We start from the raw sequence: 24519 nt of genomic DNA, 5'->3' as shown, positions 1-24519 counted from the left end.
GTCGGGACCCGACATGTACCGTAGCTCACCTGTTTCTTGACTCGAATCATACAGGTGACTCCTGAACTGCCTGGCAGAGAGACTATCTTGGATAGACACCTTTGGTTATTAGTGTCCCAGAGACACAGCTCCCCTGAGTTTGCACAGCCCGTCCACAACTGACCTTGCTAAAAAAAAAGAAAATACACACAAAACACACAAAAAACAACACATAATAAAATTTTACAAAACACAAAAAGTTTTAAAACACAAATCATTTTATATGCATATAACAAATTGTTACAAATGTCAAAACTTATGTCTGTAAATACTTTGCAGTAACTTCTGGTTCCCGCTATGTAATAATGTCTCTATGGCAAATTGATGAGATAATTTTGATTAAAATGTTTAATGTGGGCTAGCATAAGTATTTTATTCACTAAATGACAGACAGACTCAGCTTGCTGACTGAACAGTAGACTGAGTTAAACAATTAAATGGCTGCTTAATAGAACAGAATAGATGGAAGATTGGATGAGGATAAGTCACCTCTGGAATGATAATGAAGCTGCTGAAGCCACAGGGCATGCTCTGTGGGTCGTCAGGAAGTGACAGCTTTCGTTGGGAGGAGCCATCCTTTTTCAGTTCCACAATGCTCTCACCACAACCTGTCCAGACACTTCGGTTTAGCAAATTAATGTTAAACTCTTTTTTGTTTGCCCTTTTCAAGGCATTGTTCACAAAGGGACAAAGGTCTAGTTGTCATGTCCTTTACACAACACCGTGATGACAACTGCAATTGTAAAGCAGAAATAAAGAGCAATAAAATAAGATTACAATACAAATAGAACAGCGTGTACTTACAGCACCACATTGTGCCATCATGGATCTGTATAGATGAGAGACGGTCACACTGGAGGTGGAACTGTCGCTTTACTTTGAGGCTGGCTGCATCCCACTGCAGGATCGTCCCATCACAGCTGCAGGAAAATCCCTGCAGGCTGGGAAAGAGCGAAAGTCTAAACTGTGACTAAAACACACCTACATATCTGCAACATGTCCACTAATACATTTAGAGTCATTTAGAGTGTCTTTTCTGATTAATGTTTTATGTGTAATAACCGCTAACTGAGATAGTCATGTGTCTACCACCTGTTGTGAATATCTCTGGTGTCCACTGCAAGTCCAGTCACTTCATGTCTGTGTTCAGTCAGCTGTTTGTTGCAGGACATGCTGCGACTGTCTATGATGTAGATAACAGAGTCCTGAGAGCCGACCCACACCTGCTCCTGGACCACTCCCAGCATGCAGTTCTACATGGAAGATTGACATGGACCTCAAGTTTCACCTTCTTTTGAAAATCTAGACTAGCAACTCATAAAGAGTATTAATAATATCATTATGTTTGTACTATGCATTTGTAAATACACAATTGCTTAAATTATCTGCAATCCACTGACAGTTCTCTCAGATATTTGTGTGTGTGTTACGCTAGTAGTGACTGCTCCACAGTTTTTCCACATTTTCAAATACACAGTCTCCAGCATTAACTAAATTAATAAAAATCCATGCAGCTCATTTTGAAGCAAAAACAAAAAAACTTGATATAATCTTGTTCACACTTGCAGTAATACTTTTGTTTCCTGTAACTATAAAGACATTCACAATTAGCATTAAATGTTACTCCTGGTAATAGAGTACATGTTTGTTCTCACCACTTGTGACCTGCCAATCTGGAGGCTTCCCTGCATCATGCACCAGCTAGCTGCATCAAATACAACCACTTTGCCACCACTAAGAGCCACCCACAGCTTTGGGCTCATCCCACCCTCTGAATCACTGCAATTCAACTGACCTGGAGAAAGAAAAAAAGAGTTGAAAACCTGTGGATAGCTGAATGGTGGTAAAACATCCTCCCCAGCAGGGTGGAGATGAGCACTATAAAGCTACACCTGCAACCCTCCTTTCTGTTCTTCACAGACAGAGCTACAAGTGTTCATAAATGTCTTAATAGCTAAAATGAAAGCGTGGAATGCGGATGAGGGGTGTGGTCTTCATGGACAGACATCAAAAACTGGGCAGGCTCCTAGAGACCTGTGGAAATATGTCATACTAGTCTTCTTAGGATCCCCGGGAATGGATTTTACATGCTGAAAAAAATATGGGACCCTTCAGTAAATGAGATGACAACAATGTGAATGTACTGTGTGAAACTACTGGGTACAAAATGAAGAGTTTTGCTAGTTTCCCATGTATAAGATATAATACAAACTTTATGTATATTAAGCCATTTTCAGGCAAAAAGCTTAATATCCATTATAGAATGGTGTCAAGTTAAATACATGATTGTAGTTAAACACAAGTAATGACTGCACACACAGCTTATTTCTCCAAAAAATACCTGGTGTGTAAAGCAGCACGTGTACAGTCTGGGGTTCAGCCAGATCCAGTGATGGGTTAATCTTGTGTTTCAGAGTGTCTGAGGTAGTTTCATGCACAATCATGGACACTGGTCACAAGCAAACACAATAAATAATAGTAAATGAAAAGGGTATAAAAAGTGACTGTGAGAGAAAAAAGAAGAAACAATGATTTTGATGACGTATCAATTAGTAGCAACATCCATGTTTCTGTTCTTTATATTTGTTGAATAGTCAGCTAAAAATAATTTGAAACTATTGTTTGGACATCAACCACCTCAGAATTTTTTTACTACTTTCTGTAATTGTATAACTCAAATTACTTTGAATCGAATTATTATCTATAAGCAAAATTAAGTATTTTTGTTAAATTAAACATCTGTGTAAAAAGAAGAATTAAAGCAGGCAGCACTCCAGTGAGGCCAGACCTTCATGTCTGATCTTGTCAAAGTAGGCCAGCTTTGAGGCGTTAATGATGGACCTCTGAGTCTGCAGGCAGCGCATGACAGCATCCATTAGCAAGACATTTGTCAGAGCCTGGGTCATGTACTGAGGATCCTGCAGAGCCATAAAATAAAGCATACAGTATGTTAAAGAAAAGAGGAAAGCATGTGAAAAAACACTAATACTGACTTAAAAAGTCAGAACAGTAACTACATCAGGAGAGATTCAAGTTCTGGGTCATTAACCTGTAATGTGCATTACAGTACATTACTATACTACAAACTGTAGCAACACTGGACTGTATGCAGATGATGACGTTAAGTCTTTTCTGTGACGGCAAATGTGGCCACAGCAGCCAGACTACTTCAAAGCCTCTTTGCAGACTTTGTTGTACCTTGTGTTGGTCAGCCATCTTGCGTCCAGCCCACATCTCTTTGATCACAAGGTTCCAGAGTTCTGTCTCTGTCTTTAGGTTGGCCTCAAAGGCCTTAAGCCTGCCGGAGGTCTGAATACGAAGGGATGGAATACGAACCAGCAGAAAGGGAGCCAAGGCGATTTTCACTTCCTACAAAGAGATCCAGGAGTGGATTATGCAACACGATTTAGATTACAAATTTTAGATTTAATGAGATTAAATAGTTAGAGATAACACTTGACCTGTATGTCTCTAAAATTTGTGATTTCCAAGTAGCCCGGTTGTCCCTCAATAAGCAAGAACAGACGTCTCTGGGTCATGACAATTTTACCAACACCATGGGAAGTCTTAACACGGGATGACAGCTTGCAGACATACTCGCTATTCTCAAGGTGGTCTATAACCTCAGAGGGGAGGTGGACATCTTGGGCTTCAGCCGCCATCTCCTTCCAGACATTGTAGAAGTCTGCAAAAAGTTTAGGGTCGATTTTCTGGCCTAAGAGCAAAGCACGCAATCAAGTGGGGGTAAAAAAAAAAAAAGGACATACTGAGGGGTCAAATACTAGTTGGCAATAATCCCCCTCATTCTAACAGATCAAGTTCAATCTCAGATATCTTAAGATAGTGCATATTGGTCTTCACATGTTGCTAAATAACCACCACAATTTTCAAGGATCCACAGATCATGTCGCATGTCAGCTCAGACCTCATCTAATCAGAGAACTATAAAAAAATGCCTAAAGAAACTAAATGTCTAAAATATTTAGTTTGTATTGGATTTGGATGCAACATCACCTCATTTTTAGCACACTGCTTTCATCATTCTTCATCTCCTCACTTACCATCGGCAAGGGCATCAAATAAACGATGTATAGTTGCCACATCCTTAACAATCCCACACTCCAGGACACAACGCACAAACTCATCCTGAGGCATTTGCTGTGTGGGAAGCACAAACTTTTTGACACGGTCATCATGATGCACCAGTGGCTGCTCGCTCTCTGTCTTTACCTAACACGGTAGATAACAGGAGAAAATAACATCACACCCACAGCCAACACCTAAATACCAACAGATGCAGAGTAACAATGCAGACAAAGCAGCAATATACCTTTCAACTGCTACTTTGCAAAATTAAAATGAGGAATGCGAGCTGACAGACCTTGAGGATCAGTCTCTGGAGCTCAGGTCGTTTCTCAACTTGTTGTCTCTCGTCTTGGTGCAGCGAGTCCACAAGACACGTGACCAGCTGAGTGGGGAAGATGTCAGCATCAGTTTTGTAGAGCTTCTGGAAATCACTCAGAGCATCCAGCCGCCGTGAACACAAAGTATTGATGAAACCACGCAAGTAGTAAAATCTGCAAAGGAAATATCTTATTCAAGTCTCAAGTCTTTGGAGTCTGCGCCGGCACTAGCAAAACTTTTTAGTTGAATAAAGCTCGACATCAAGAGGAATGGAGAATGAGTGAACTTCGAAAGAATAAATCAGAAATGACCACTTTTTAAAGAGTGAAATGGTAAAACATTTAATCGTACAAAGTCAAAAGAAAGATACAGGAATCTTTGTTTCAGAGAGAATGAAGGAGAGAGAATAGAAAACTTTGAAAGAGTACCTGGCTAACAGCGCCGAGTTCTGATTTTGGACAGAGAAGATAGCTTTGCCAAGCTGCTGGACAAGTTCATTGTAATAACTTTGGACACAATGGAAGGACAGAGATGCTGGGAAGTCTGGGAGCCTCAACATCTTTACAGGCGTAGAAGGAATTTTCAATGCTAGAGGAAAAGGGAGAGAAAGAGAGGATGAGAAAATGCATTTTAAATCGTTATCTGCTATCGTTATCTTTCATCTTAATGATTTGTGTCTCTATCTACAAATAGTTTAATATAATCTGGATATAATTTGCACTCTCACCAAATTCAGACATGATGATCCTGGTCAGCGGTGTGTTTCTGTGGAAGTTGACAGTTTGGTCGTCTCTCAAGTTAGGAAGGCTTTTATTCAGCCTGCTCTCTGAGACAGAGCTCCTTCCGTGGGCTTGAATCTCCTGCGAGATGGGTCTGTGTGATACTTCGATCTTAGCCTTCATCCTAGAGAGTGCACAATAGAAATTGCACTTTTCTGTAGTGCTTTAACAGCACAAATAGAAATAAGTTAAATATATATATATATACACACACACACACACATATATATATATACACACACACACACATATACATATATATATATATATATATATATATACACACACACACACACACACACATATATATATATATATATATATATACACACACACACACACACACACACATATATATACATATATACATATATATGTATATATGTGTGTGTGTGTGTGTGTGTATGTCTGGCTGATGTGTTTTTATTAGTTTTTTCGTTTTATGTCACAGACTAACAAACTAATCCAGGACGCAGGCTGACAAGTGATCAGAGGTGAATACAGTATGTAACTGTAATTTAATTTAATAAAGTAATTTAATGTTGGCTTCACTGGTATTTTTTTAAATCTAAGCAAATGGTGGGGTTAATTGTTCAGTTTTAATTCATTGCTGACCTAAGGGCACTGATTAAATGTTGAACTTTATAAATATGATCAGCTTTTCTGGGTTTATTAAATTGGTTAAATATCTTACTTCTGCATCTCAGAACGAGTGCTGAGTTCCATTCGAGCATAATTGTCCATTTTCCTGTTTAGACGATCTTTGAGGAAGGAATGGAAGATGTGTGTCTCCAACACCTACAGCAACAGTCATAATTAAATGTGAATACGTCTGTATTTAACATCTGCCAACCCATCTAAACACAATTTAACATAAACTTCAGCAATGGAACTTTTATGAAGTCAACATGTTACTCCAACCCAATGCCTTTTACATTCAAAAATATATTCGAACAAGTAGAATACATGAGATTGCTTGTGTGCACTGGGGCCATTTTGAGTAGGAATGTGTTCAAAACATGATATGTTTTAAAGGGGACTTAGTGGAATCTCTTAACAAATGATTAATCAAACTTAGGTGAGCAAAACCATCACAAAATACAAGTTAGTGTTTACCTTCTTGTAAAAAAGTTGTTCATCTGGCTGTCGGGTTTTTAAGAACTCTTCACTGTTAAACACTCTGTGTTCATAGTTCAGATGACTGCTAACATCCCTGTTAAATACATACACACAGCACATGAGTATAAGAAAATCCATCTACTATCTAACTTCTGAATACAACGTATGCCACTGACACACACTGAACCTGAATACGTTGACAATTAGTTCCAGGGTAATCCTTTGGATTTCATGGTTGAGGTTCCGTTGCCACACTCTCCTCTGTGTCCTCTGCTCATTGATGTCACTGCAGCTTGCATGGCAGCACTGATCCAGGTCAAAATGCATCTGCACAGACTGACACCTGCGAAGCAGACTCACTTTGTACAAACTAACAGATGCTATATCTATATATCTGTTGCCTAGTTTGAGAGAAGCTTAGCATCAATAGAGATATTTATTGCATCTATACTTCATGCCTCCAGGATACTGTGTTCCTGCTACTTGTATCTTTGTGTAACGCTATGAATTATTCAGGTTAATACTAAACTGCAGTACATAAAGTACCTCTGAGTGAAGCAGTCTGCTGCAGCTCCAGGAATGTCTGGTACATCAAGAGTGTCGGAATTAGAAGTGGAGACACTTCCTTTATCGATGTTGATTAGGATCAGATCATCTGTTTCCTGGATAAAATAGAAAACTAAATGGTTGTCAAATTTGTCTCTTTGTATAATTCTCTGCTCTCTAAAAAATGTAATTTCTTATTTGCATAAAAATACTAAAAAATGATAGAACAAATTACCTTAAAATCAAGTTGTAATTAACAACAATGATAACCTGACTGCAGAGGAACAGCAACTTCAGCCTCTGTGTATGTAATTCCTTTTTTTTTTGTATATAATAGCCATTTATTTAGAAGATTACTTTGTGTACTCACAGAAGCAACCTCTTCAAAATGGCTGAGATGGCAACCCATAAGAAATGCAGTCGGAGCCATAAGAAAGTCCAGCATGCCTCTGGACAGAACAGGAACATAAGGATGCTGCCATGAAAGAGGCTGGAATACAGATCAGTGAGGTAATATAGTATTAAATTATTATTAGAATATTTACTGTGCTGTAAGTTTATTTTACACTTTGCCTTTAGTTTCAAGATCCAAAGATAAGTATAGAAATCAAGATAAAACTTAAAGCTTCTGTTCCCTTTACAGCAGTTATGAAGGTTGAACAAACCATTAGAAAAAGCAAAAGACTTTCTGCCACAAGTGTGAGTCTGGCCCAGTTTGCAGAAAATAACACCACCCGCTGCTCCTGCAGGAGACAAGACATCACCTGCAGAAAGACACAAAGATGGACAAACAAAGACATGGGGACAATGTGAGCTTCCTTCTGCTTTACTAATAAAAGCAATAGCTGTGTGGTCTACCTGCAGTAGCTGATGTGGCCTGAAGCAGAGAAAAGGGAGATGGAGGTCTAAATCTATAGCTGGATGGTCTTTGTCTTCTTGAGGTGGTAATATAATGGTCAAGGGATGTAATGTAAACATCTGGAAGACACAGATTTAGTGTACTGCTAGTGATAGGAATTCCAGTCAAAATAAAAGCACTGCACTGTACTACACTCTGCAACATTATCAAATTGATATAATTGCAACAAAAGGCCTCAATACACACTGCACACATACCAAATGCAGTTGTCCAGGAGGTGGGATGGGCACAAGTGTCAGTTTGGCTGCGAACTCCTTCACTCTGTCCTCCATGTCTGATAAACGACAAGTTCTCAGCTGGATTAACAGACTCACAAACAAACAGAAAGACAGGCTGTTAGATTGTGTCAGCTTTGGCTAAATTAATCATGAACAAACAGTCCCACTTCGAATTGTTTTGTTTGGTAAAGCAAAAAATGATTCAATTGAACCTTTTTGGTTTGGCTTTTACTGTCTCTCACCATGACAGACAATCTTTGAGTGCAGTGAAGTATGGATATTGGGATATGACACAGAAACTGTAGGCACAGAAAAGATTAGAAAACTTTGAGGATCCGGCTCCATTCTGGTATAAAGATGCCCCTTCCTGTGAAAACACAGAGAAGTCCTGGTTGGATTCATGTAACATTAAAGTACAGTGTGGATATTTGCTATTTGTTGACACCTATTTCCTGGTGAAATAATGATTACAACGTGCAAGACCTGCAGTACACAGATATGTTTTTATCTGGCCTGCCAGGAGCACACTGCAGGTTAGGAATTGGGCTGTAGTAGCAAAATACTACTTATGTATACTGTAGGTTAACTGTTCTGTGAAAAGTATTAAATGTAGTATTGTGTACCAGTATTGGTCGGTAACACTGCATTACTACTCCATGGGTCTTGTTGCCAAAGACATCAGTAAAAACCAGAAAATGGAATTCTTCATCTCTCTGCTCACTGGTTACCTGAAGTCCACCTGGTAGAAAGAGAAATATTAGAAATACATAAAAATGCTAAAAACATAAATAAATACATTATCAAATACAACAAGAGATAACAGCAAGCAGAAAATTTTATGACACAAATTCAAACTAAATACCGGGGAAGCAAAGCTGAGGTAAAGCCATGAGGTCGATGTCTTTAGGAACACTAACATCTTCACTTCCTTCATATTCTTTTGCTTCTCCACCTGCAAATATAAAAGGGGCTAAAAACAACATGACACAAAACACTGGGTATGGGTAAACCAGAAAACAGCATGTTTGTTCATCTACAGATGTTTATTATTTGAAAACAACCGTTTAATAACCATTATGTACCATGTACAGATACTAACAGGTGTAGCAGACCTTGGCAAGAGGATGCAGTGGCTGAAGGAGGTTGTTCCCTCTTCCTCCTGAGAATGGAGCGCCGTCGTTTCCAAAGTGACCTCACTGCTTCACTCTCAGTTTGTGGTCTGTTAACAAAGGGGGGTGACAAGACATACAGTACCTCTGGCTCCAACAGGAGGTGCTCTGCAGCAAGATTATTATTTTTGGCCTGAGAGGGAAAGATTAAGAGGAAACTGTGTTTTTATTCCAATCAGTTTTAATAGATGTTGCCTCAATCAAAATTATCATATTCTACATATTATACGCTGTTCCCTATTCATTAAAAAAATAAAAACACATTTGATTTATGCTTTTAATTTAAGAGCTACCTCTCATTGCACATTTGCAAAATGGAAAAGAGGGACTTTTATGGAATTTCTAAAATACTACATTAAATAAGTCAACAAAATGTAATGGGGATTCAAAGTCATTCTTTTATTTGTAGTAACATTATAACATTGTTCCGAGGCAAATACCTGGTAGACCTCCTGTAGTTTGTCAGCAGATGCCCCTATAACTACACAAGCCTCCAGGAGAGCAGGTGCCAGATGGTCCATCATCACTACAACCATGCAGTTCAGGTCCTATTTATCTAGCAGAATTCGATCTTGGGCCAACTCAGATCTCCTGGTTCACAACCACTGACATCAAATAAGTAGAAACAGACACATCGATCAGGGAGAGAAGAGCAAAATGTTTAGTGGATAATTACAAATATTTTACTTTTTCATTGATATGCGGTTGTTTATTCAGACAGTTTCTCTTTTTAGCGTTTTTCATGGGAAAAAAAAACATCAATCAGATAAATGACGTTAAAGCATATTACAGAGATTTTGTTCCATCTTCTTTTCATTAACTACAAATTTCAGAGACCCAGTCAGCTAGTTTTTTTCACCACGTGATTTCTCCAAGGTGGTGTAGAAATAGCTTCACAGCATCTATTGCAGCTACCCCAAAATGTGAGCTGTAGTATATCAGCGATTAAACTGCTTTATATTTTCCGCATTGCTTCTTGCAGCAGTTCCCCACTCAATATAATTCTGCAGTGCCCTAGCTCTCCCAATAGCTAAAGTGTACAGTATCCAGAAGAAAGTTATGCCACTGTACATTACGAGAATACCATAATGCAAAAGGAAAGGCAGTCAAGTATTTCGACACAAGATCTTTAACTGCTACAGCAGGTGCCAAATGAAGGCACCTACTGAAAAGTCATTAATCAACAATTCCTTATATAAGTTTTATGTGGACAACATCATTAAATCATTACATCATTAAATAGTCTATAAAATCTACTAAAAGAGAATTTGCTGTCTCCACATCCATCTCTGACATTACTATCTATCCACATCTACTATAACACACTGTTGTATTGATTGATGCGGTGTGCATTGAATGTTGCCAGCATATTATCACTTTATTAGTTTGTAGCAGCACTACTGGCACCTGTGTGAAACCACACTGACTTTTATGCATCATATCATTTGTTGTCTTCTCCCCTGTAATAACCTCCATTAGGCACATCACAAGAAACACTGTAATACTGTAATCACTTCAAATGCTCACCCTGGGAAATTTGGTCATTATTGATTGTTTTCAAATAATAATCGTGGCAGTGGAGCACTGCTCGCTTTTTAAAATGAAATAAATACTACTTATAAACCTGCACCACTGATAATGTTCAGTATAACTATAATGATGTTGTACTAAAATATTATTTTACTAACTTGCTGCTTTAAAATATATAATCAAAGTTATAGAATATGTATAAAATCCTTATAAAACTGTTCAAACATCTCATGAAGATACCACAACCCTATCCCATTTGATGCAACATGTGAGTCTGACATTTCTACACAAGCATTTAGAGGATTCTAAGAAAATGAGCGGAGTGCCCATCTGTCATTTTTCGGCAAGCTGTAAAAGAAAACATGAAGTGAAACGTGAGCTTGAATAGATGGATATAAAACTCGTACCATAATCGCTGCCAAAGTGAAGCTGTCAAGCCTGCTCCATGTAAATAACAGGAACTTTTATCAAATGTGATACATTTTCAGTTTCCATAGATGATGGCACATTTTGTGCTAAACATTAAACCAGGAACAAACCCAAATTCGTTTTCTATTGTTATGCATAGCTCAAAACATCTGAATCTCACCTGACTGACTCTTCCAGTTGCTGTAGAAAATGAGTCACTGACTCGTGGTTTTAGCAAATAATTGTTACTTTATGAAACTTTTACAAGTTTAAGTTTGTCATTGGGCTGAAAAAAAAAAGTTTTATTGACATGTGATGCAGCGTCAAGGCTGGACAGGTGAGAAGACACGTCTCGTAACTTTGCGTCACGACAGACAAAATTAGGCCAAGACCTTTAGAAGTCAGTGAGTCATTTAATGCTGAGCTCCCGTTTGGGGCCACTGACCTTACGGACTTCAGGCTGGCTCTTCATTCATACCCCCTTCACAGTCATGACTGCAGTCCCGAGCTAAACCCACCGCCGGTGCGCGACGAACTTCTGAATTCACTGCTGCAAGACCGGAGGCGGTCCCAGGTTTAGCGTCTGTTGTTGCTCCGCTTCCCGTTTCTCTTCGTAGAGCAACAAACATGCGCAAAGACGGTGTGAGGAGGCGCTATGTAAATGTACAGAGTGAAAGAGCCTTGGCACATTCTGCAGATTTGGCTTTAAGGTGTTTGCTGTAGAATTTTTCCTTAAGTTACAAATTTTGTCTGTAAATGGACTGAGTATAGTGTCTATAATGAGCCACCTTACCTTTAATTGAGAGCCTTGCACCTAAACTTACCAGCCACCAACCATCTTTACAGAGAATGGTCTGAAAATGAGAGAATATTCAGTGAGTGGCAGTTCTCCGGGCGAAAATGCCTTGCTGAAGCCAGATGTCAGAGCAGAACGGCCAGACTAGTTCAGGCTGACAGAAAGACAACAGAAAATCAAATAACAACTCAGTGCAAATGCTGAGGTATGGAGAAGAGCAGGTCTGAACACAGAACATCAAACCTTGAAACAGATCACAGCGGAATAAGACCACAGCATTGAACAGAAAATTGAGGCTACAATTTGCAAGGGTTCAATAAAAATTGGGCAATAGCAAAATGTTGCCTGGCCTAATGAGTTTCAGTTTCTGCTGCAACATTTGGATGGTTGGAGCAGATTTATTACTGTATCTATTATTTATTAGTGTATCTATGTTGTCATGGCTACTTCCAGCAAGAAAAAGTAGGCATATCAAAAGCTAAACTGTTTTTTTGCACATGGTCTTAACATTTACCAGATCTCAAACGAACTTTGGGATGGTGTGGAAAATTTACATTATTAATGTGCAGCCAACAAATCTGTAGCAACTTCATGATGCGATCATGCCAATATGAAGCAAAATCTCTGATGAATGTCTAAAAAGGTGTACATAAAAAAGTGACTGGTGGCTGTGTCAGCTGTGTGATAGATACTAGCTGAATTTTCAAAGTGAGTGTAATTTTAACAACACTTTATAGAAAATGTTTCAGTAAACATAAGTCTTTCTTTGTTTAAAGGGGTGTCAACATTTGCAAGAAACAGGAAGTGTAAACTTGCCATGTTCAGTCTGCTCACGCTGTGGTCTACAAGTTCCCAGTTTCTGTCCCAAAAGCCTGGTATCTTATAACTATGCTATGTTTTCTGGTAATAACTAAGATTTGGGAATGGTAATTTGGGGAATAAGCAGCAATGTTTGATATTGTGAGAAGGAATAAAATACATCAAGAATGAAATTTGCATGTTTAGAAACGTTTAAGGGCTTATAGGAAAACCACAGAAACAACTAAAAGGCTCATTTGTTGTTGTTTTTATCAGTAAAAAATTTAAAATGTTTACAACACAAAAGAAATTGACTTTTAAAATGACAAAGTTGGTTAAATAACTGAAGATTTGCATCAAAACCCAGTTTCTTTACTGATTAAAAAACGGGGGAAAACAACATTATGTCTATTTCCTTCCTATTTTGATTTACAAGTAGTATTCTGTATTAGTATCAGCCGAAAATCATAATGGTCACACACAACTTTTTAGGTGAATCCCTAACAGTATAAAAGTTATGTGCACTTATGTCTTAAAAGGTGCTTTTTACAAACTAAGCAGAGTGAACAGTTCTCTAAGAACACAACGGCGTACATACACCCAACATCTCACACCAGCAGAGTCTCTGCATTATTTACCAAAAATAAAAAATAAAATAAAAAGTTCTAAATTATATAATTCTTTAACATATAATGGAAAAATCCACAAAATAAGCATGTTCCCTCTGTAGTGCTCATAAACCAGGTAGTGTACATTTAGAGCACTTGAAAGGCAAAGCATTGGCACTCAAGGCAAAGCTAGCAGGATACAAGCACCGAACAAGCACTGTTGGCTCAAATACCCATAAATTAAGAGGTTTCAAAATAAACATAATACAAATTTTGCTCTCAGTCAAGTAAGAAATGCAAGAATCGCAAGCGTTTTCACTTATGGCATAGTTACTTCTGAGTCAAACAATTATTTAGGGAGGAAATTGGACAGAGAAGGTCCTGTGCATCTTTCCAAGGTTCATTTGGTCACAACACCCCAGCCAAGGGAATTTCAGATTTGCATAGATGCCTTGCATAGAAGTGGTCCTTTCAATATTAAGGTCTCTGGAACAGTTTCAGGCCATCTAAAATTGAGTTTCAAACAAACAAGCAAAATAAAAAAAAGAAAAAAGGTTCTGGTTCTGATGTTAATGCAGCTCTGGGCATTTACAGCAATTCCTATTATACAATTCTGCTGAAAATTGACTTTTAGAATGGCAAGAATAAGCCATTCATAGAGGATTATAGACAAGGCTGTAACTTATTACACTGTGTACACTGCCAGTATGTCAATGTGGGAAAGACTATGCTAGACATTTCCTTGAATGCAGCATATTGCTCCAAAGACCTGCTTACATTTTGCATTTGTTATTCAGAGTCAAACTGAAACCAGGAAGCACAGAATGTGTCCAATTTCTCCATTTTGATGGCTGTCAAATGTTCTTAATGGGACACTCTACTAATGTGTACAACAGGGCTTTTAAACACTGTATAATATATTCATTTCAACTGAAGTGGGAATTTATATTTTAAAATACTTTACTAGTAAGTGACACAAATGCCACCTACATTTAGTGTGTTTCTGTACAGGCTACAAAAATGAAATCATAAAAGAGCAGCACACTAGCTTTTTGTGTCACAGTTTTGGGATTTCACATTGTGTATGAAATTATACTATTTGGTATGTCTACAATATATAGAAGGCTTTACATGTAGTGTCGACACTTTGCTGGCATATATAAAATTAATGCACACATAATCCACATAGATCACATCATCTTTGTTCATGAAGCAGCAGAGAGGTGTAAGTTAAAGTATCACACGTTACTTCATTCTGCAGTTGTAGCATGACAGTATGTTCAGAAGTGAGACAGAAAGTGCTGTGTGTGCTTCTCATTTATGTTTGGCCAATAGAGCTTCGTTTTAGTTTCAGTAGTTTGAGCTAAGTTACTTCCAATACTGAATAAAACACTATCATGTAGTTCTTTGTGCTTAAATTACTTACTTCCTCGCATCTAACCATCCTCTTTTACACTGTAGGCCATTTCCTTCTGTTACAGTTGAGGTATAGGACTAGGACAGCAGCCCCAAAATTGACTGTTCTTGTTAGTCTTGTAAAAAAAAAAAATCTGTTCACATTCATCCCACAAGTTTCTGTAGAGGAGATATAAACATTTCCCTTTTTCATTGTCTTTCTTCCTTTAGAAAGACACAGCTGGTCAGATATATAAATTGGGTGCATCCCATCCTCATATGCTGTTGACTTGTGCTTGATGAGGGTAAGCCTAAACCATATTTCTGTGTTCACATTCAGGCAACAGAGTGATTATCTGTCTTCTTAAAAATATCTTTGCCTGTGAGGTTAAGAATATCCAGTCTCTGGTCACTGGTCCTTTCTCCATTCTGGTCTGAATCTACCAAGCCCTGGTCCTGCTCAGAGCTGCTGGACTCCAAATCAGGGTAAATGACGAGGAAACAGGCAGTAAGGAAGCCAAGGAAGGAGCCCCCAGAGGCCAGTACAGGAATGACACGCACGCTGCCAACTGCATCCACCACTGCTCCCAGAGCTGACGCAACCAAAATCTGGCTGATGTAGACCTGAAGTAGAGCAAAATACTGTGACGCACCACACCACTATAAAATGTAATGACAGGTTCCACTTCTCATCACACTATCAAGAGTATCTGAAATCACAAATACATGTGTCACAATAATAAACTTACTATACAGACACGTCCTCCTGGACCGATGGTAATCATCAAGTTAATAAAACCGTTAATTTCTCTGCACCTTAAACTCAAGATGTTAGTTGGACATTTTATCCCTTTTTGTAACTGGATCATTTCTGTTTTTTTCATTGATTTTTATAATGAATTGACATCATGTGGCCTCTGCATCTGTCAAAAGTTGCAGGTCTGCTGCATTTTGCAAACAATGGCCGTGCCAACAAACTGTTGGAGAATTAAGGCAATTTAAGGACAGTACAGAGTATAAATCATCAAACAAAAGTAGATACCCTGATACCCTAAGATACCTAAATATATCTTTGGAAAAACACATCACATTGTTTACAAGCTAAACTATACTGTCTGTAGATACAGTCCTGCTAAAGTTAGTACCCTATCTTTAGTTTTTTTCTAAAAACCTCAAACATCAAAAATCTTCTGCTCGTTGTGGTTCTTAGTATTAGAAAAAAAATACAAAGATGAACATCATAACTTTTTTCACCATGCCATTATTTATTTATTAACAAATAAGTCCAAAACTAACAACGAATTAATTTCGTGCTGTATGACTTTTAGTGTTTCACATCATTGTGGAGGAATTTTGGCCCATTTTTCTTTACAACATTGCTTCAGTTCACTGAGGTTTTTGGTTATTTGCTTATGCACATGTCTCTTAGGGTGCCAGCACAGCATTTCAATTGGGCTGAAGGCTGGGCCAAATATGGGACCTGGCTTTACGGCCAAACACCTCTATTTTGGCATTATTGCAGAGGTCTTGAGGTTTGTTTAAATGAAGTTCCACAAACCACACACATGCTTCTATGTTCTTTTTAGACAAAAGAGGCTTTCTCCTAGCAAACCTTAGTCTTCTTCTAATTTTGCAATCGTAGACTTTTAACATTTAACATTTAACATGCTTTTCATTGTGTTAACAAGCACACCTGACTTTTCCAGACAGGCAAAGCTACCAAAACATCTGCTTTTATAGAGCTCTGCAGACCAGCTGATGATCCTATGAAAGCAGTAAGGGGGGAATTTAGTGTTGCTCACACGTTTATTTTTTAGGCTTAATTTTTGTTAAATAAATAATGAAAAGTGAAAAAAATGTTTTATTTTGTTGTTCATTTTAGATTCAATTTGTCTACTACTAACACCTGCTACAATTAGATGATTTTTTTTTTTTACACTACAAAAATCACAGATTAAAAGTACAGCAGGAATCAGTTTTTCCCGTTTGGGTGTTTTGTCCTTTCATTTGCTAAATGTTACTTAGAAAGAGGCTGTAGGGTCAGTCTGAGTGTAAACAGTTATGACATTACTTTGAGTTTGAGTCTAAAAATCACGAGTGCTCACCTGGCAGGTTAAGATAGCACAGTCAATACCAAAACCTCTTCGAGTACTTGCTGGACTGTGGTGAATGTACTGAAAAACAAGAGAGGAATGATTGTAATTGCAAATGCAAATAAAAGTTTTTAAGTGCTTTCATCTCACGTTTTGTTATCATGTTGTAATGCTGATGTCTGTACGTACCTCTTTAATTTCATGGTACTGCCCAAGTAATGCATAAGGACAGTAGGAGATACTCATGGAAATGATGCCCATACTACTGATCATCACCATGGCAACATAAACATTAGGGATGATTGCCATGACAGCAGTTCCTAAAATAAGGGACATATATAGATGTGATTTTTAATAACTTTAGGTTATTGTCATCTACTATTTACTGCAGACTAACTGTAGAGCCCTCTACTGCTGTCAGTCATTATTTCATATGTATAAACCTACCTATAGAAAATCCCAGAGTCCCCACAATGTAGATGACCTTAATGCTCAGATCAAAGTTATCCAGGTACTTCTGAAGGATGGCTGAGTGGAAGAAAAAATATTTGAGAGACACATTTGAGAAGAGGACCAGACAAGCAAAAGCATGTTTAATAGTATCACCCACACTTGTTTTGTGTGGTAAAACCGTAGTTCCATTCACCCTAATCTAAAAACTGTGTGTGTTTTACCAGAGCAGACCGCAGCAGTAGCAGCGTAGACGACCAGCCCCCAGCAGCCCATCTGTACTCCTTTGTGATAATTTTGCAGCTCGGTAGAATTGGCTGGTGCCTGTAAAAAGCAAAATAATTGCAGCACTTAAACGGATAACTATAACAGACTGGAAAACCAATATAGTAGTTCTTATATTTGGCATAGATTATGGTGTGTCCTGGTTTCCTTATTCCTCTAGATTTTGTGTCATCACTGTATGAAGAAATTACCTATAGGACACAATGTGCATTTCTGTGTGTGAAGGTGTATCAGTGTGTACCGTGGGGTCTCCTTGGAAAATAACTTGCCCCATGAAATCTGTATAAAACACAGCTTCAGCTATAATTGAGAACCATGTGAGGAGGTGACACACACAGAGTCTCCACAACTGACTTGGCATCTATTAAGAAGAAAAAAAAAAGAAGAAAAAAAAAGAAGGAATGAGAAGTAGCAGATAAAAAAATACAGAATGAGACAAAACCAAAAGTCACCCCACATAAAATGTTTCCAATGCATTTTAACGTAATGGTAAAACAATACTCTACCTTCAACATCGACAACCAGAGCAGTCGAACAGTTGTTCCCCTGTCTGGTCCTCCCTCACTGCTGGAACCATCGGATGACAGACTGCTAGTTGAAAGCTGCAACTCCCCCCTGAATGCATGTTGCTTGAGGTCACTCAGATCATTCAAACTACGCGAGGTGATAAATGGCCGAGGGCTCAAAGTTGTTGTCCGCCGCAGTCTATAACGCTGTGACCCCACTCGTCCGTAGTATGAAAATGTAAAAGAAGGCTGGAAAGTAAAAAAGACCAATGGTCGTCTTTTACACATTTAAAATAAACTATGTTGTAAAGGAAATATGTATGTACAAATGATCATCTTAAAGCAGATGGTAAATGGTCTGCTTATACAGAGCTTTTACCCAAAGGCTTTACATTCTTCTCTTACAACAAGCTTCTCATTCACCCATACACACGCGCACACACACACACCAACCCACACCCACATCATGATGGCTGCAATGACTACCATAAGAAGTAATGAAAAAAGAAAAAATGCAATTATACTTGTCTGTAAAAGGTGTGGGGGTGTGGTCGTGCAAAAACTGAGGTGTTGGTAGAGCAGTTCCCAAGCTTAGTAGAAGTGTGGCCTTTCACTGCATTACACTTATCAGAAGAGGGCAAGCCAGCATTAACTCCATTAGCAGTCTTGACCTGCTGGGAAAGGAAAGAGGTAAAAAGAGGTTTAAAGAGGCACAATGAAAAAAAAAAAGTGCTTAACATATTACAACTATATGACTGTAGCAGCAGATTTCACCTGTTTTGCCCATGAGCCAGAACTCATATGTAGGAAGAATCGTGGAGCATTTGTTGAGTGCTTAAACTCTGGCAAAAATGTTATAGCACGAGTAAGGGAGGGTGGTCCACCAGGTGGAGACAAGCACCGAAAACTGCGGTTTGATGGAATTAACTCATTTTGTAGTTCTCCTGGTGTCTCTGGTAAAAAGTGATGCACCTCTGGAAGGAACAGCTGTGTGTTAGGGTCAAGGTCTGGATCCAACTTGATTGTGGCGTCTGGCATCGCTAAGGCTGAATCACTTTTACTCCGCACTCGCTCCACAGCAAGGAAGTCCATTTCCTCTTTCTCAGTATCTGATTCGGTTGTTTCTTGTAATTGGGTTTGAGCTGAAGCATCCTCCTCTGCAATCATATCAAGTAAAGGTGGTGTATTACCCGCAGGCCAAGAAGACAACTGGGCAGTAGACTCCCCACTTCCTGTAACTTTAGGGTGGGTGGATGGTGTGAAAGGTTGCTCAGGGATACTGAGCATGTGCAGAGTGACAGAGATGATCAAGATGATTCCTGCAAACAGGAAGAGAACCTGTTCTTGTGACTTAAATGCTCGTCCCAGAGCTGTGCCAGTCCAGTCTAAACCACCCAACATGTATCCCACTGCACCTCCGAGCCCTGGAATGCGAGGGGTAAACACAGAAACACAAGTCAAGAAACCATGAGAGATACAATAACAAACCTCTGTTGACTGTACAATCCACATGTTTACAGGTTTCCACCTTACAGTCTTAGAACAGTGTTCAAAATAATTGATAGGTTTTGATAATGTCTTACCAGCAGCAAAGGCATGGATATTCAAGGCAATGTCTTGCTCCTCAGTGTCAGCAACATCAAGAAGGTAAGCTCTGATTGGTCCCTCAGAGGCATCCGCACAGAAGTCTAGCACCACTACTCCAACTACAGTAAGGACAATGCCAATTGGCTGACTGCTGGGGCTATCGCTGATGGACAGGCCTTAAAAACACCACAAGATTTACACAGGTAATAGTAATAACAGTAACAACAGTATCATATTTTCTAAGAGTGGAACACGGATATCTTATACTCACCTATTAATGATCCATTTAAAAACAGTGCCACCCCCAGCAGCATGCCCACACACAGGACCAGAATGAAAGGTTTTCTCCGGCCCCAACGCAAAGTGCAACGGTCACTGGCTGAGCCAATCACAGGCGTTAAGAGGAGACCAAGGATAGGACTGAGGAACCAGGTTAAACTGTAATATTGCTCAGGAAGACCTAAGAACAAGCAGGTGGTGGGCAGAGAATTGGACCAAGTGCACTGCAGAACCCCCCCAATCAAACTGTTACCACATATCTGTTACTATTTCACGTTTTATCTTTGACCACATTGTTAATAGGTTACTATGCCAAGTTACTTCATTGCACCATTATAGCAACTACTGCTATTATTGTCTCTTCTTTCACAACATTATAACCTTACGTATTACCAGTACCAGCATTTCAAATGTTAAAGTTCAACAAAATAAAAGACATACTTGAATATAGATGTGATGAAGCAATGGTTCTCAGGTGCACATGGAAAACTTGAAGTAATTATGTTTCATGCAGTAAACATTAGTTATTAATCAGTTAGCACAGTACATAAACCAAACTCCATCTAATACACATTTGAGTATTTTGCAAACCCATAATTTGTAGCATTATAGGTTTTTTCCCATAATGCTACAGTCTTCTCACCAATCTTTGTCCATGTGCTAGAAAATGTGATGCGGACACCTGTCAAAAGTTGTTCTCTGAACAAGTTTAATTTGTTTTTGACTGCTTAAATACTGATTACATCATGATCATGATGTGATTGTCATGCAGGAATGTGCTAGGACTGAAAGGATGGGAGTCTGGGCAGTGAAAGAACAGACAACACTCATCCTTTGCCATTTAAATCCCAATGTAGTTTAGCCCACATATATCTAAATTCTTGTGAAGAAATATCTGCATAATTGATGACATTATGCTTTCAATCCCAATAAAAAGGAGGATTTGCTTTAGATTTAGTGTCTAAATCTGATAGATTTGGCTCCAGTCAGCAGGCTTGGTGAGCAGGCTGGTTCTCACTGGAACAACATGTTACCCATTCTGCTCCTGCCTTCCCTTGTCCTTAAGTCAACAAAACAGAACATGACCATATCACAGCAGGAGATCTTTTTTTTTTTAACTGCATTTGATTGCCGAAAACTGCCCAATTAAACACGTCATGAGAAACGAAAGGTATTCGATGCGTTTAAAAGATGAATATGATGGATGACACTGAAGAAAAACAGGGAACCTTTGAACAAAAGAATGACACACTAATTAAAGTTGTGTTGCAAGAAGCTAAACATACATACAGCTTGAGTTCAGACTGTGTCATAAAGCTGGAATAGTTTGCAGGACCTGACTGAATCACACCTCAACTCCCTCTTCTGTTATTTCAGAGCAAAATTCCTATTACATAAGACTAAACTGTCAAGTAGCCCCCACAATATACAGCCTTTTTCCCCCTTGGACTCTGGACTTACCTAAAGAACGGAACAGCCCACTTAGCATGCAGTCACACAGTCAACCTTAATTTATACTGATTTTGTAACTCACAGTTCCATAGAGAATACTAGTACATTAATAAAACTGGATGGCAAAACTTAACCAATAGGGTTTGGTTGAAAGGTTTTTAAGAAATTTTATTTCTTACAATATTGTGAACAATGAGGAAAACTGAAACTCAAACATGCTGTGTTAGACATTCTTGTCATACCTAGCTAGGAAAATGCCTTTGTTCCATTTCTGCTATGGTGGCAAACCCGACATCTCACTACATAGCTCCTATTTAAACAGGTTATATGACAATCAGGGAAATCAATAGATCAAGTATGACCAATGCATTGAAACTCCACAAAGTTGCCGGTGTTACCCAACTATTACTGCACCTGGAATTAAGAATGTTGTGCAGCCATTGTATTTTGGGATAGGTTCGGTGGGCTTCTTCAAAAATCCAACTACTCCTATATAATGTATTGCTATGAAACAAGATTCTCAAAACTGAATATAAACAATCTTTCAGTGTAGATCTTTCATTTCTGTAATCAATATCAGAAAACTGTTCATTGTCAGGTACAGTTAAGAAAACATAACAGTACTAGGAATCTCAGTGACAGATGCCAAACAGAGTATAAAATATAAAGTTAAAATACAAAGGTGTGACACACAACAAATATGAAATCTGTAAACAACAGAAAAGATAGAATAGAATTACATTAAAAATGAAAAAAGCTATACACAGAAGAAGTAAGTGTGCAGTGGGATGTGGTGCAACTTAAAAAGTGAGAGTGATTGACCATAGCTTGGGGGGGCTATCTGGGGGGGGAATTCAAGCACTGTTCAGCAGCCTGACTGCAGTGCACAGAAACCTGTTCTTGTCTTCAATAGGAAGAGGCTGAAAAAGTTCATAACATAACTAAGATACATTAAAGGGTAAACAGACTGAAGTACACTCACTTTGAATCATCATACTGCTATACTGATAAATCATACTTTTGTGTACTTTAGGTGACAGAGGTCTAATAAAGCCCCTACCTCTGTAGTTAACATTTACAAGCCATGCATGCTTGTCAGTGGCATTTGTTACGTACAAGCTGCTATTAAAAAAAAATCATTGTCCCATCCCTCACACGGCTAAAAAGTATTTTGTCACAAATTCACATTATGTAACAGTAATGGTTACAAAGTGGAAAATTCAGTGCTGCCAATATAGCTAAATAAAGCTTAATCTTTGGATATGTATGAGACATTACTAGATCAAGTGTTTGAGTAAGAGAAGAACAACAGTATGTCTTTGTCTATATGACTATATTGCATCTCCTTACCTATCTGCAGCAACACTGGTGTGACCAGGGCAGTTTCCATGGCATAGCAGAACTCACGTCCAAACATCACTGCCCCGTGCATTATCCAACGATGCAGAGGGATCTGTATCACTCTAACCTCCTCTTCCACCTCCTTCTCACACTCACTCTCTTTTTCTTCGTCCATGGTTTTTTCCTTCTCTGGAAGGCAGAAAGCCTTATTCTTCTCTGTTTCACACCCCATTACAGTCTGGTCGGACTTCAGAGGATTTGCCTATCACTTATTGCTACTATTCACTAATATATGTAAGTTTAACTACACAATATTATAACATAATACCAGAACGTGTGATGTTATTGGTTTTCATCTCGATGAATCAGTGTATTAGAGAAGCTCTGTTTCTTGCTGTGGCTTGCAAAAATTCAAAATTCAGGAACAGCATGGAAGTGCAGACAAATGCAGAAGAGGTGGTAAGGAGGAAGCCAATAGGCGTGTTTTGGGTTTCACCAGCTCTGCTTGTGCTAAGTCTGCAAATGTGTTTGCTGTGGGTAGCCAGCATGCATGGAAGGTTATATACATGCCGTTTTGTAAGGTTGGAGGATTGCTCAGCAGAAATCTGTGCATGCGGATTTAAGTGCACCTCAGGATAAATCAGGGTCAAAGTCTGTGCAAACCGACTCAGTCAAATAGCAACCTGCAGTAAAATACAACAGTAAAGCAGTAAGTTACAGCTAGAAAATAGTACAACAGGTGCCTGTGCCTTGGTTTTAAACTAGATACAGTATTTTACGAATTATTGGTCATACTCTATAGATACTGATACATGTCAAAGATTCAAAGTTTAATATGTAAATATTTCCAATGCAGTTGTGTCCCCCAAGAGGATGCAAAGATTTCCTGACTATATCAAAATGCCTAACCTTACCCTTTGGAATAAATAAAGTACATTAGAAAGCTCAACATAAAACCTGTTTATACATGTGATATAATTAAAGAAGGACCATAACTAAAGCCAAGTTGCCACACCTGAACTAGCCTTTGCTGTAAGGTTTTGTATTTTCTTCAGTCTACCAACGTCACTGAAATCACAGTAACCTCTGAACCACTAAACTGGCATGAACAAAGGTATTGAGAAACACCCCAATTGTTGTCATTTAAACGCGTCGATCCTATCTGCTTAGCTAGTTAAATAAACGACCATTAACTTTCCTCTATAACATATGACAACAATGTGATTTGATTTTTCTCTCACCCACAACATAAGGCAGACCACTGATTTAAAGAAAGAAAATGGGGCTTTTAAAAAAACCTTTCCGCGGATGTGACAGTCCCATTCAACTTTGTGACGGGGCGACAACTTTTACCTTTCCCTCCGTAGACTTGGGAATGTTTTTTTTCACAGAAATATTTGTTAAACCACCGACCTGTTCTAGGTGACGAGGCATTATCAGCAATTTTTGCCATGTGGGGATGGTGCACATGGCAAAAAACGCTTGGATGCAAACACCTGACTCTGAACACATCCGCTTTCCACTTACAGTTGGAAGCAGTTGGACTAAAGGGCTAACATTACCTTAGCGAGCTAGGTTGGCTAATGAATTAGACAGCTAATATTACCAAGTTCCAACAGAGAGACGCACTCAAAATCAAGACTGTAATATTTAACATACCTGAGATTTTAGTCGTTTTAAGATGAAGAAGAACCAGTATGTTTTCGAATACGTGACAGAGAAACTTGCTTTGCCTTAGCAATCTCGCTAACCTTTGCCAGCTAACTGTGACCATCTGGTTCCCTACACTCATCGATCT

General features: G+C 38.7%; 2 protein-coding genes across 18 annotated transcripts in view; both read right to left on the bottom strand.

The window, feature by feature from the left end:
• Positions 1-14839, bottom strand: part of LOC137130245 (DENN domain-containing protein 3-like) — a 15846-nt gene extending 1007 nt beyond the window's left edge. Inside the window, exons 1-29 of one of the 10 annotated variants that reach the window (XM_067510094.1) lie at positions 14760-14839; positions 11925-11985; positions 11577-11740; positions 9634-9798; positions 9137-9326; positions 8887-8976; positions 8648-8763; positions 8267-8391; positions 8004-8115; positions 7746-7865; positions 7553-7651; positions 7258-7377; positions 6888-7003; positions 6529-6684; positions 6339-6435; positions 5917-6020; positions 5171-5385; positions 4872-5031; positions 4421-4616; positions 4101-4269; positions 3501-3754; positions 3238-3408; positions 2828-2957; positions 2381-2488; positions 1695-1834; positions 1132-1292; positions 844-980; positions 529-647; positions 30-167 (exon numbers count right to left, since the gene is read on the bottom strand). In XM_067510094.1, coding sequence (XP_067366195.1) covers positions 30-167; positions 529-647; positions 844-980; positions 1132-1292; positions 1695-1834; positions 2381-2488; positions 2828-2957; positions 3238-3408; positions 3501-3754; positions 4101-4269; positions 4421-4616; positions 4872-5031; positions 5171-5385; positions 5917-6020; positions 6339-6435; positions 6529-6684; positions 6888-7003; positions 7258-7377; positions 7553-7651; positions 7746-7865; positions 8004-8115; positions 8267-8391; positions 8648-8763; positions 8887-8976; positions 9137-9326; positions 9634-9729 — 3639 coding nt within the window. In that variant the 5' untranslated portion in view covers positions 9730-9798; positions 11577-11740; positions 11925-11985; positions 14760-14839. Of the gene's footprint in view, positions 1-29; positions 168-528; positions 648-843; positions 981-1131; positions 1293-1694; positions 1835-2380; positions 2489-2827; positions 2958-3237; positions 3409-3500; positions 3755-4100; positions 4270-4420; positions 4617-4871; positions 5032-5170; positions 5386-5916; positions 6021-6338; positions 6436-6528; positions 6685-6887; positions 7004-7257; positions 7378-7552; positions 7652-7745; positions 7866-8003; positions 8116-8236; positions 8392-8647; positions 8764-8886; positions 8977-9123; positions 9327-9633; positions 9799-11312; positions 11418-11576; positions 11986-14759 lie in introns of those variants that run through there. The other 9 variants (XM_067510095.1, XM_067510099.1, XM_067510096.1 and 6 more) reach the window with 9 other exon arrangements.
• slc45a4b (solute carrier family 45 member 4b) lies at positions 12978-24519 on the bottom strand. 8 transcript variants are annotated; one of them, XM_067510109.1, is made up of 14 exons: positions 24381-24518; positions 22731-22910; positions 19921-20109; positions 19646-19825; positions 18837-19486; positions 18587-18736; positions 18063-18311; positions 17798-17917; positions 17496-17595; positions 17269-17349; positions 17011-17141; positions 16834-16902; positions 15478-15494; positions 15212-15352 (listed from the first exon to the last, which is right to left on the bottom strand). In XM_067510109.1, coding segments are annotated over exons 1-14 (2250 nt in total). In that variant the 5' UTR covers positions 24514-24518; the 3' UTR covers positions 15212-15351. The 8 variants fall into 8 exon arrangements, 6 of the variants coding, with proteins under 6 accessions (XP_067366206.1, XP_067366209.1, XP_067366207.1 ...); XR_010914822.1 differs by having other exon boundaries at positions 15221-15352; positions 15478-15544; XR_010914821.1 differs by having other exon boundaries at positions 15271-15352; positions 15478-15705.

The sequence above is a fragment of the Channa argus genome, chromosome 7, assembly GCF_033026475.1.
Source record: "Channa argus isolate prfri chromosome 7, Channa argus male v1.0, whole genome shotgun sequence".
NCBI lineage: Eukaryota > Metazoa > Chordata > Actinopteri > Anabantiformes > Channidae > Channa > Channa argus.
Note: the sequence above shows the minus strand (reverse complement) of the source record. Positions and strands in the feature narration are given on the sequence as shown.

Excerpts from the sequence above, each read along its gene's own strand:
- slc45a4b (XM_067510105.1), bottom strand. The coding sequence starts at position 24,513 with ATGAGTGTAGGGAACCAGATGGTCACAGTTAGCTGGCAAAGGTTAGCG. Across the intron at positions 18,312-18,586 it reads CCCACACCTTTTACAGACAA|CCTTCTTTTACATTTTCATA; the intron begins GTATAATTGCAT and ends TTTACTTTCCAG. Across the intron at positions 17,918-18,062 it reads TCTGGTTGTCGATGTTGAAG|ATGCCAAGTCAGTTGTGGAG; the intron begins GTAGAGTATTGT and ends TCTTCTTAATAG.